Source organism: Lepisosteus platostomus, chromosome 3 (assembly GCF_059453375.1).
Source record: "Lepisosteus platostomus isolate fLepPlt1 chromosome 3, fLepPlt1.hap1, whole genome shotgun sequence".
Taxonomy (NCBI): Eukaryota; Metazoa; Chordata; class Actinopteri; order Semionotiformes; family Lepisosteidae; genus Lepisosteus; species Lepisosteus platostomus.
Window position 1 is genome coordinate 36,692,113 of NC_142613.1, and position 12,234 is coordinate 36,704,346.

At 37.5% G+C, this 12,234-nt stretch overlaps 1 protein-coding gene across 3 annotated transcripts in view; it reads left to right on the forward strand.

The window, feature by feature from the left end:
• The first annotated feature begins 3,231 nt into the window (after positions 1 to 3,231).
• The window catches only part of LOC148674824 (ezrin-like), a 35,598-nt gene continuing 26,595 nt past the window's right edge, over positions 3,232 to 12,234 (forward strand). The window contains exons 1-2 of one of the 3 annotated variants that reach the window (XM_088625500.1): positions 3,232 to 3,382; positions 4,336 to 4,546. In XM_088625500.1, coding sequence (XP_088481626.1) covers positions 4,535 to 4,546 — 12 coding nt within the window. In that variant the 5' untranslated portion in view covers positions 3,232 to 3,382; positions 4,336 to 4,534. Of the gene's footprint in view, positions 3,383 to 4,163; positions 4,188 to 4,335; positions 4,547 to 12,234 lie in introns of those variants that run through there. The other 2 variants (XM_088625499.1, XM_088625501.1) reach the window with 2 other exon arrangements.

Below are 12,234 nucleotides of genomic sequence, written 5' to 3' on the forward strand. Positions count from 1 at the left end.
TACATGTATTATATATTTGTATGCACAAGGCAAAAACATGCTTGAAAATGATTTTTTTTTTCTTGAAGGTTGCATTTAATCACTTTATCTTTTTCAATTTCCTCTGGGCTATATAAATATATGAAAAAGGGGGATATGCTGGTGGCTTCAACAGAAAAACTGAATCCTGAGTTCATATTAACCATTTAAAGGTTTGGAAACTGTATGCAGAGAGGGTAAGGGAAAGAACAGTATTTTTTATTCTTTCTCACTATAATGTCAAGATTCACTAAAGTCTTCGATCACACGATGAATGTCTAGGTTTGGTATTTGCTCATTATTTTAGAAAATCTATTCAGCTTGTGATGTTGTAAGAATGTACGTGCACTGTGTGGTATGCTTGTTTAGGGTATCACAGGGTGTTTATGGTGGTCATTGAGAACACCATGGATGGGTTTGAGATAAGTAAGATTCAAACAGAGACATTTATGGGACTATGCATTTTTCTTTCCAAAAAGACATGTATTCTTAAATTGTTGTGTGTTACCCTGTCATGTGTCCTGTCTGTTATTTATTCTGTACCCAGAAGCAGAGTAGCCCTGTCCACATTTGGGGCACCTTTCCCCCAAAATTGAGAGGTGCTGTGGCATCTAGGAGGTGTTGTTTTTGCTGGTAAGCTTCATATACACAGTAGTCTGGGTTCATCCAATTACTACTGCATAAGAAGCAGAAATGTGACTACAAAGTTAAGAGACAACTACAGATATTGTACCAATATCAGCATTTCTATACATGCTGTTTCTGAACCTTTATAATAATGAAGACAGAGTAGCAGTGATCAGAGAAACCAAGATATGTCATACGCAAGCTGATTCATTAAGCATCACACACGCCCTCCCTGAGTTACACAGCTTTCCTTTTAAAATGAGAACACAATAAGCTGCCACCACACCTTGACAACTTCCCCATCAAAGGTTCACTGCATGTTATCAAAAATGTTTCCATTTCTGTTCAAAGATAACAATATTCTAGCAAATATAGCATTAGAATGAAGAAGAATTAATATGTTTTCACTCCTGCATTATTAGTGAAAATGTATTTTTTTTTGCGGGGGGTGATCATCTCTGAATAAAGGCATAATATTGTTTACAGATCTGGGTAAAAGGATGATTATAAGAAATTGTATAATAACCAATACAGACTGACATATTTCTGTATGTTGTTTGTATAAAATGCCTATTTATAAGGGCAAGGAAGAGGAAATTTTGCCAAAGAGAAATTTTCAAATAAGCATACTGATTATAGTAGTTTCTTGGGCCCAACCTTTCCTTCACAATCCCTACAAGCAGTTCTGTGTAAATGTGTGCAGTTCTTTTAAGAAGCACCTTGTCTGATGATGATCATGGGTGGTTCATGGGTAAAGCATGAAAGTGTGAAATGACCAAACCGATATCTAGATTTAAACTCTGTTAAAACCCTGCATCTGATAAGATGAACAGAAGGACTCCTGAATCCAAGCTATTCCACTGTGCAAACAGGTCTGAACAGCAAAAGAATGGAAGAAGTACATTGTCAACTGTTAAAAGAAACTGAACCTATGAGTTTTACATGAGCTAGCATGAAAAAAACATTTCAAATAAAAAAATGAAACAAATGGAGCCATGGGATATGAATAAGATAGCAGCTTACTGTATTTGTATACATTTTACTTACATTTAACTTACCAGTGAGAGTGATTACAAATCTCTGTGTGAAGAAAATTAAAACATGTTACTGAGCAATAATTAAAATAAGAGGTTGCACATCTTTATTACAGATTAGTGTTGACCATTTATAGCACCCTCCATACAGTATGTACCTGTGATAAACAGTCACTACAAGTTAATTTTGCAAGGGGAAAGCAGAGGTGTACACAAAGATTTCCCATCACTTATGATGTGAAAAGCAGGACTAAACATATCAAAAGCATACTTATAAAAATAACAACAAAAATTTCAAATGCCTAAAGTTCAAATTTATCCATATTTTGTAAATATGATGACAACAAATGTTTCAGCTTTAATCCTCTAATGTTTGTAGTTCTGTGGTACTCTAACAAATCCTCAGATGTTTTACATAAACCTCTAGAAGTTTCTTATTCTAGTATTTGTGTAATACACATCAACATACTTAACATAAAAATACTCATGGTTTGTAGTTTTATATCTTACATATGTAAATATTCAATATATTATGATAACATTTGTGTAAACCATTCTTTTTTAGGTCCTGCACCATTTAATTATTTCTGAAAGGATTGAGTGATGATCACATTTTCTTCTTCAGAAATCCAAGGAATTTCAAGGAAAAAATTAACTCTTTTTGTTATGTTTACAGGTCACTAAATGGTTATTTGAGCTACGGTAGAGGTTTATCACCTCTAAAAGTAGACTAACAATTCTGCCAAAGAGAACCTATTCAGTGAAAGTCTGTATTACATTGCCTGTGGGTTTCTTATTATCAGTCATATTGTGGCTGTTTCTACCACAAGAAGTATGTTTACTTTACTACTTCTAGTTTTATGAACCTAATAATTGCAACTAATATTTCTTGACATGACAGACATGTTCTATTTCAGCCATGATTGATGTGATTATTGGAGATGATTGATTTTTACCTTTCTATGGTGAGTAAACAATTCACACATGGTAACGAAAGTCACTGCTCAACACCCTTTAAATTAAAACAGGCCTTGTACTGATAGTGCTGTGTACAACATCATTTGTTTCAGAGGAGCTTCTAATCTTGACAAGATAAAACGCAAAAACTTGTGAAAGATGTATTATGCCTTATTGTAAGGTGGTTTCCCTGGATCCAGCTTCTGCACATAGAAACGCATAAAACCACAAACGTCTCGATATCAGATGAATTCATCGTTTATTTTTCTTTCTTAAGATATTATTTATTACATTTTCAAAGTTCGCGAAAAGTTTAAGTCCTCAAGATTGTTAAAGTTACCATTCATTCGGTCGTTACTTTTTATTTATATGCGCCGTAGGCGAGGCAGACATTTCAACCAGACGTCTGCCGGCTATAGTCTAAGAACACTGTAGGAGATCATTAGCCGCATGAACTCTTCGTCTTTGTGTCCGGGTCTCCCTATTCACTTTCATTTATTTATTTAAATTATTCTCTCGAGCTCCACGGATGTTGTCAGAGCTTGTTGCTGATAGGAGTCGCTGTTGGATTCGCCCCAGCGGTGACAAAACAGGAACCCAGGAACAGGGAGATAGAAATGAATAGAGCACTGTAGGACAGAATGAGTGGGTCAGCCATATTGCAGTACCGCTGACTTCAGCCGAGGGAGGGGAGTTTTCGAGGCTGCGGCTCGTCAGTGATTCTAATAAAATCACACCTGCTTCTGGTAAGATAATTTATTAAGTTATATTCAAGCGAATACTTTAATGTTTTCGTAAAGTCTAGCGGGATGGTGGAGGTTATGTTACACCGCTCTGTTTTGCACTTGTTAGGTTTTCAAAGGAAATCTCTCAACAGGTGTTACAGGGATTATTGTGGGCTGTGGCTAACTGCTGAAGGTTAGGTAAACCAGATTATTTTCTGTCAATTGTTCAACCATTTGGGTAAAAAAAAATGACGCATCAAGGTTTAAAATATGATGGCTTTTCCTTAAAATGATTGTATTCCTCTTCAAATGAAGCTCTTAGATTTATCACGCAGGCTTGATCTGGAGAAAAAAAAGTTACTGTATACGTGCCATTTTAAGTAAGACGTTATTTTGAAGGAAAATGAAAGAAATCTGTTACTAGTATCTGTCTGTATGTCTTTGCATAAACTTAAAGAACTAAATGTACGGATATATCGATACTTACATTTTCTTTCGTATTGAAAATGTATTATTGTAAAGCTGATTTGCTTGTATAGAATATTAAGCACGAACACTTTTTAGTCCTGTAGCTTGTGAATTTCAAGGACGGGATCGAATGTAACCATTGGTAATCATTTCTCCTGTGAAGTAGCACTTCAGTCTTTCTCCGTACGTTTTGTTACAGTGTGTCTATAAAACGCAAGGACGTCGGAGTACTTTCGGTTTTCGCTTCATGTATTTTAAGTTTTCTATCACGGTAGCCCTTACATTTATTAATGGTGGCGATATATTTGGTTGAATTTATTTCTGTGCGTCCAAGGGTCACACCTTTGGAGGTGCTGAGGTAAGTATTTACCAAAAAGGGTGGAGACTGAGCGACCTTTAACTAGTGGTGTTACACACTGTCGGACGTCTTTTTTTCATTTGGGTGAGGCCCGTTTCTAATCAGGAGTTATATACTTAATAATGATTCATAAACGTATATCCCACAGGTTTACCTGATTTTCTGTCACATTACACAAGCTGAACGGAAGAACAGATTTCTTCTGATCGTTTCTGAGGTCTCTCAAACTTATTCCTCTACATTTTTTCAAGAGGAGGATTTCGGAGGAGAAGTCGTCCGCGTTTGGCCCAGAGTATTGAAAGAAAACTTCACTGAACCTCTGGTGGAACATTTACAGGGAACCGAATATGCCAAAGCCAGTAAGTGCTTTCATTTATCAAACAATACCCTGATGGAACGTATTTTATTACACAAAAAAACGAGTTTGTATATCCGTGTATTTAGGATATTCTTCAATGAATGTCATACTCTTTATATTAATATATTAAAGTTTATAGCTTAAATCACGTTCTTTTAACAATGAATTATTTGAAAACAGTATTGAAACTCTGCTATATAATAATGTGTATCAAGATGTGTGTAATGTTTAATATGTCTAAATTGAAAAGTATAAAAGAAAAGCAGTTAAACAACTTAATCTTTATAGAAAAAGACTTAAGATAGTTCATCATATTTATTAGACTTTTAGAATAATGTTTGGATATTCTATATTTCTGAGCTGAAAGAGACAAAATAGGTTTGATCAGTGATTTAAAGGACATTTCGAGCCAACACATGCAAAGGTAAGCTATTTAGCAAATGTGTATGCAAGGAATGAGCAGTATTTTATGGAAGGACCAGATGTGTGGCTTTTCTTTGGATTCTGAAGTCCAGTTAAGATCATGTAGCATCTTGCCTTCCACAGTTTATTGCCACATTATAAAGTATAAATTAATATAATTATATTTAATGTCATTAATATGTTACTGATATTACATGATTAAAGTTACATTTCAGTATAATATTGCATATACAAATGTTTTTACTTGTTTTGAATAAGGTTCCATAGGTACAGTATATGAGGAATCATTGCTCAGATGTGAATTTCAGGATGCCCTGTTTTTCTTCAAGTAGAGATAAGGATACTGTGTGCTTTGGTTGAAGTATTTCCAGATTAGTTCAACATTCCCTGACAGTTCCTCAGAAAGATTGCAGAGGTTGTTAATACAAGATTGATGTTCAGTGAAACTAGAGCATTCAGGGACTTAATTAAAAACAAGGCTGATCTTTGTTTCATATTCTGTCTGATTCTAGAAATATCTTGTGTTTATCCTCACAAGACATTCTGAAAATAATAAAATGAAAAATAAGTTTATTTTGTTAGATTCTACTAAATTGATTACACCAAGGCTATCCCTCTCAGAGTTTAATACTCTTTGTTGTTCAAGTTGCAACGGAGAGCATTTAATGGGTAAATAAAGAACAGTTAAATAAACGTATTTAAATGAATAAGTATGTACTTTCTGTTAGAAGCCTTCAACAAAATGCTTAGTAACGTGATTGATAAATCCATCTAGAGAAAGGAAGAAGAAATGTGTGCGAAAAAGTGGATTTATGTTCTGGCATTGTATCAATCAGAGTGTAATCTCTTATGCTACTAATTCTCCATAAGTAGTTTCAGTAATTAAACTGAGGGATTAATCTCATGCAGTCAAATCAAAACTATTCCACAACTTTTTGCCTTCTATTGGAAAAAGCAGGAATGTGTGCTTATAATTGTTCTTGTCCCAATAATTATATAAAAATAGTTTTAGGTCCAAATGGAGTTTCTGCTTTTTAAAGACGATATGCTAATTAATAATAATAATAATTGCTTACACTTATATAGCGCTTTTCTGGACACTCCACTCAAAGCGCTTTACATGTAATGGGGACTCTCCTCCACCACCACCAATGTGTAGCATCCACCTGGATGATGCGACGGCAGCCATAGTGCGCCAGAACGCTCACATCAGCTATCAGTGGGGAGGAGAGCAGAGTAATGTAGCCAATTCATAGAGGGGGAGTATTAGGAGGCCATGATTGGTAAGGGCCAATTGGAAATTTGGCCAGGACACCGGGGTTACACCCCTACTCTTTTCGAGAAGCGCCCTGGGATTTTTAATGACCACAGAGAGTCAGGACCTCGGTTTTACGTCTCATCCGAAGGACGGCGCCTGTTTACAGTATAGTGTCCCCATCACTATACTGGGGCATTAGGACCCACATGGACCACAGGGTGAGCGCCCCCTACTGGCCCCACTAACACCTCTTCCAGCAGCAACCTAGTTTTTCCCAGGAGGTCTCCCATCCAGGTACTGACCAGGCTCACACCTGCTTAGCTTCAGTGGGTTGCCAGTTGTGAGTTGCAGGGTGATATGGCTGCTGGCTAAGCCAACAAGAATATAAATGTAGTGATATAATTTATCAGTAACTTTAGTGTGACCTCTGCCTCTTATTCTTTTGTCCTTAAATTGTCATTTTCTAACATTCGTTGGCATGACAATAGTTGTTGTCAGAGGATAACCTACAGCACATTTGTCTCATTTATATGCCTTACAGAATGGATTTTGTGTTCTATTCTGTAGTTCCTCACATCTTGAATCACTGATAGCTGTGAGACGTCAACATATCTGTTCCTTATTCAACTGCTTTAATACAATTTGATGTTTTGTTGTCAAAGATGAACTCATTTATAGCCTTTCTTCTCTGTGTGGGCCTGTTTTTTTTTCCTCTTTACAATATTAATGATTACATGACATGTAGCACTGCAAGGGCTGTTCTAATACATCCAGATTTATGCTCATACACTAATCAATATTTTTGCTTTTAAGTATGGCTTAGATGATGGTTTTCAGTGGATAATTAAACTTGCATGGATTTATCTACTTTACCTTGTCCATGCAAAATCTTTGTCTTTTAAAAGTGATTTATCGAAAGGCATCGTAGGGTAGAGCTTGGGAGCACTGGATAAATTATTCAGTAATATAGAATATCAGAGTGAGGCTAAAAACCTCTTTCCAAAAGCAAGATTCTGCTCCTGGGTAAGAAAATTGTAACATCCAATTTATGTTTCTGCTGCAAAAATACTGTCACACTCAGTGTATCAGTATTGATGCTGCTGAAATTTAGAACATAAGAACGTATTTCGAATACCTGCTGGCACTGGATTAAAAGGTGAGAAAAACCAAGCACAATGATTTAAGAGCATTTCTGTTTCACTTTCATAACGGGTTTGTTGATGGAACCTGTGATGTGATGGGCAAAACAAATGTGCTGCAACACTCCACCTGAAGCACTTTACAGGAAATGGGGACTCCCCTCCACCACCAGTTTGTAGCCCCTAACTGGATGATGTGACAGCAGCAGAAGTGCGCCAGTATGCTCACTACACATCAGGTATCGGTGGGTAGGAGAACAGGGTAATGGAGCCAATACATAGGTGGGGGTTATGGTAAGCCATGAGTGATAACAAGTAGAGGGAAAAATTTAGCCAGGACAGTGGGGCTAACACTCCTACTCCTTTCGGGAAACACCCTGGGAGTTTTTTTTTCACTGACCCGCGAGAGTCAAAACCTTGCAATAGGTATTAAAACATGTTAGCTTATTCAAAAATCATAGCACCCACATCCTCTTTTTGCACTCTGCATTACATATTGAGTATAAAATGCCAAAAATGCAGAAGCCCATGTAGTAAAAAAAATAATAATGTGCTGGTGTGTGTGTATACGTGCAGAGATGTGTGCTCCTGTGTTACACAATTTTTAGAGGTCACAGGTTACACAGGTCATGAGAGAGAAGGGCTCCTCTGGGAATGTCTGTGGCTGGAAGGTCGCAGCAGGAGGTCGATGGGGCAATCAGGGTCCAACCATCCACACTTAACTCTACTGCCGACAAGCAGAATGCTCCCATGACCACCCTGGATCCAGTTAACCATGTGTATGTATCCAATGACAGGACAGTCAGATTCAGAGGCACTGCCTTGTTGATGGCTTGTGAAGCAGTATACTGTATCCATCCACTATATATACATGATTATAATAATCAGGTGTCCCAGGCTGCACTTGGCATGGATGACAACTCCCCCATGTATTTGTAGATTGGGTTTTTTGTTTAACTCTGGTTCTTTCTCATTTGGCAATGGCATACATGCAAGAAGTAATAAACCCAAAAGAGGTCATGGAGGTCTGTACTAGGAAAGAACATTTCTTTGGTGGTAACAGTGGAATAATGTGTGTGGAGGGGAATTAGTGTTTGTTGGGATGGGCATTACGGTCACCTGCACAGTGAGTTGACCGTGTTTTCGGATATGCTACACCTGGTAATGCAGAAACTCCAGCATCAATCAATGCAGTAATTCCGGTCCCCACAAGGCAAAGGTTACTCAAGACTTCCTGTACCTGGGGAGGGTTTTTGGAGAGAATAGGATGTTTCTTTTTTCTTACCTTATTATATCGCATATCATCAATTACTGCTGCATTGCATCAGTGTTACTTAACAATATAAAATATCTTTGCTGTTTGTATGCCAGCAGCCATATCACCCTGCAACTCACAACCGGCGTCCTGGCCAAATTTCCCATTGGCCCTTACCAATCATGGCCTCCTAATAATCCCCATCTATGAGTTGGCTACATTACTCTGCTCTCCTCCCCACTGATAGCTGATGTGTGGTGAGCGGTCTGGTGCACTATGGCTGCCGTCGCATCATCCAGGTGGATGCTGCACATTGGTGGTGGTGGAGGGGCGTACCCATTACCTGTAAAGCGCTTTGAGTGGAGTGTCCAGAAAAGCGCTATATAAGTGTAAATAATTATTATTATTATGCAAACCCCTATTGCGCATGCCAGGTAGTGATCGCTTAAATGAAGATCTGCGACTTCAACGCACCAGGTTTCTTGCCATAAGTGACATTTACCTTTTCTTTTCAAAAGCTGCATAACAAAGAAAGAAATGATATCTTAGCCAGAGCTGGCCTAATGTTTATTTTGAACCTGGATTTCCCTTTTTTAAAATATCAATTCATGGATAGAAAACATTTGCAAATAGTAGCGCAAATAGTAACGCTGTCACAGTGCTGCAGGTTGTGTTGGAACTAATGTTGGGTTTTAAATAGTATTTCAATGAACCGTTTGTTTATCCTGCTGTCCTAAGCAAAACACCAGAATATCTAAGTGACTTAACGCAAGGTGTGGCTTTAATTTACTGTTGTGTTCAGGTTTTTCTTTGTATCCCAACCCATTGTCGTCATTTGTTTCAATTAATTATTTATTGTAAGGTAATGGTTGGTTCGCTTTTAGGTATGTATAGTGTACAAATGATCGCACTTGCTTCAGCAGCTGTATGCAGTCTCATGGTAGTTGCTCTGTCTAGGTGAAGGTGCTGCATTATGTGCTTGTGCTCTCCATCTATCCACTTTCTCACTGGTGCCCTATCCAGGGTGTATCCTGCTAAGTGCCTGTTGCTTGCTGTGACCCTGCTTGTACTCAAGGTCTCTGAAATAGCTCCGTGTCCCCAACACGGGGAGGTTTGAATGCTGCCAAAAGATGCTGGTATGATTTAGAGTTTTAATTACGGGTACCTCTGCTTTCTGTGTGAATTGGGAGTTATACTCTTGTTTGCAAATGAGAACTTTGGATGTTTGAAACTGGCTTAATCGGACAGAGTATCTTTTTTCAGTTTCTTTTTCTAAATAGTTGAAATATGTTAAGGTATTAGAAAAGTTAACTCAAGTCTCAAAACTGTAGGTTATTGCTATATGGCTTTGTATTTAGGAAGTGTTCCCATGGATACTGTGAAACACTGCAAAAGCCAATTTTTACAGCCCCAGGACTCCTTGTTTAGTTAAGGATTGAGTCTTTTATAGTGTGGGGTCAAAATCTTGCATAACTCTTGAGGTTACTGCTGCCTATTTAGTAATGGAATGATCTTTGGCTACCCCTGTGCCCTAAAATATACTCATTAACCACCCTTAAAGCAAGTTCCAACCTGCTCTTTCTCGATTCTGGCCTTGAGGCTGTGATTGAGGTTTTTGCTCATTAACAATATCATCCTGACTTGGGGTCTTCACTATAAGTGAACATCTTTTTGGATGTGTAGTTGAGCACACTCCTTTTTTTAAATATCTAGGATTTTTTGCTTTAAATATGATGTTATGAATATGGTATGGATTTCTAAATAAATGTTTTACAATCTGGATTTCTAGTTAATTAGAATGGTGTTATGATATGCAAATAGTGGATTTTATTAACAGCTCACTTGTCTGGAATAATTCCATTGAACTTGTGCACCTGAACTGTTCGGCTTGCTAATTAGAAATGTTCTTCCAGTCTGCACCTTTTAGGAGGGATTCAGACTTAGAGGTGTCCAGTCATAATCTCTCAGGTGGTGTCTTTGCACCATTGATAGCTCAGTCAGAAATTTCTCAGCTATAATTATTTTCCAGCATATGAATCCTATATGAATTCATTCATGCTTCTTTCATAATGGAAACTAAAATTGTAGACTTAAATTCTTTTTTTTCTAATTACTTCTTACCTATAACCTGTGATCGAAGACTAACTTTGTCAGCTTAATATAATGCATTCTGCTTTATAGCTCAGCATTTTAAGTATATGTTCAAAGTTCATTTTTTGAAGCTAATTATTAACACAGACTAATTAAGGTCTTCTATATGGATATAACACTTTAGAATATAGTTTTTTACCATCCCAAAAGGCAACCCAGAGAAGAAAAGAGAATACTTAAGATCTAGTCTGAAGAATTGTTGTAACTACTGTAAGTAGCAAATAAGTTAACTCAGCTGTCTTAGTCCATCCAGAGACTTTTGGATCTTTACATTGAATAAACAAATGAACAAATTTTTTCTTTTCCTATAGTAAAAGAAGAAAAATGGCCAGACCCTTGGCTGTTACAATAACCATAAAAATACAAGTCCTCATACTAAACATTTCAACACTTGGAATAATGTATGAATCACTGCATGATGAATCCAGTTCCTGTGTCTGGTCTTGTCAGATGCCCATCATACAGAAAACAAAATGTAGTCCCATTGATAAATGTATCTCGCAAAAAGTGTAAATGAATCCAGCAAGTAAAAGCAAAACAGGAGTATAATTAAAGGAATACAATCACTGAAACAGCAGAAAAATTAATTGTTCTCGGTGCACTGAAAGAATGACCAAACATGAACCGATGCCTGAGGAAGTGTACACCACAGATTTATTACGTAATAGTGGGGGGAGAGGCTGACAAAAGAATCGAGGAGGGCTGTGCCCTTTTCTGTGCGGAATCCGGGACAGACTACGTCATTGTTTTCTGGTGCAGCGCAGCAAGATCTGAAGAGAGAGAATTGCTAGAACAGGTTACTGTTGTGTGTTAATACACACAAAAAAAAACATTTTTGAACAAGTTTGTTCTGCAGTGGCGATGGTTCATAGCATTCATCGGATTGCAAACACCGAAAAAGCAAAAAGAGTGAAGCTTAAATGCCTTTCAATCCTGTGTGTCTCATTACAGCAAACATAAGAAGGGTTACACACAAGAGGATGACATTTGGTCTACCTGGTCTGTTTGGTAGTTAGTAGCTAATGGGCTCAAGGATCTCCTCCCAATCATTTCTTAATAGAAGCCAGGGCATCAGCTTCAACAAAAACAGAGCTGGGTAGGTTGTTTCAGACTTCCACAACACATCTTGTGCCCAGGTGTGCGCTTAGTTTTTTTACCTAAATATCGGTTTGAACACCTGTTGCATGTGGGTGTGAATCAGCCAGCTGCTAACAGGTCTGGCAATACAGGAGACTCTGTGGGTACACATTAGAAAGCTGAATAAAAATAAAAACTTGACGAAAAGCGTCTGGAAGCAATTACAAGTACTGTTTTGGTGTTGTAGCAAGCAATATTATGAGAGAGCCTCCATAGTGTCTCACTAACCCACAGTAAATCAGAAGAATTCTTTGGGCAGTTACTTTGCACAGAATCCTTAAAAGCATTAAATCCTTAAGCGTGAGGTCTAGATGCAATGCTTCCGT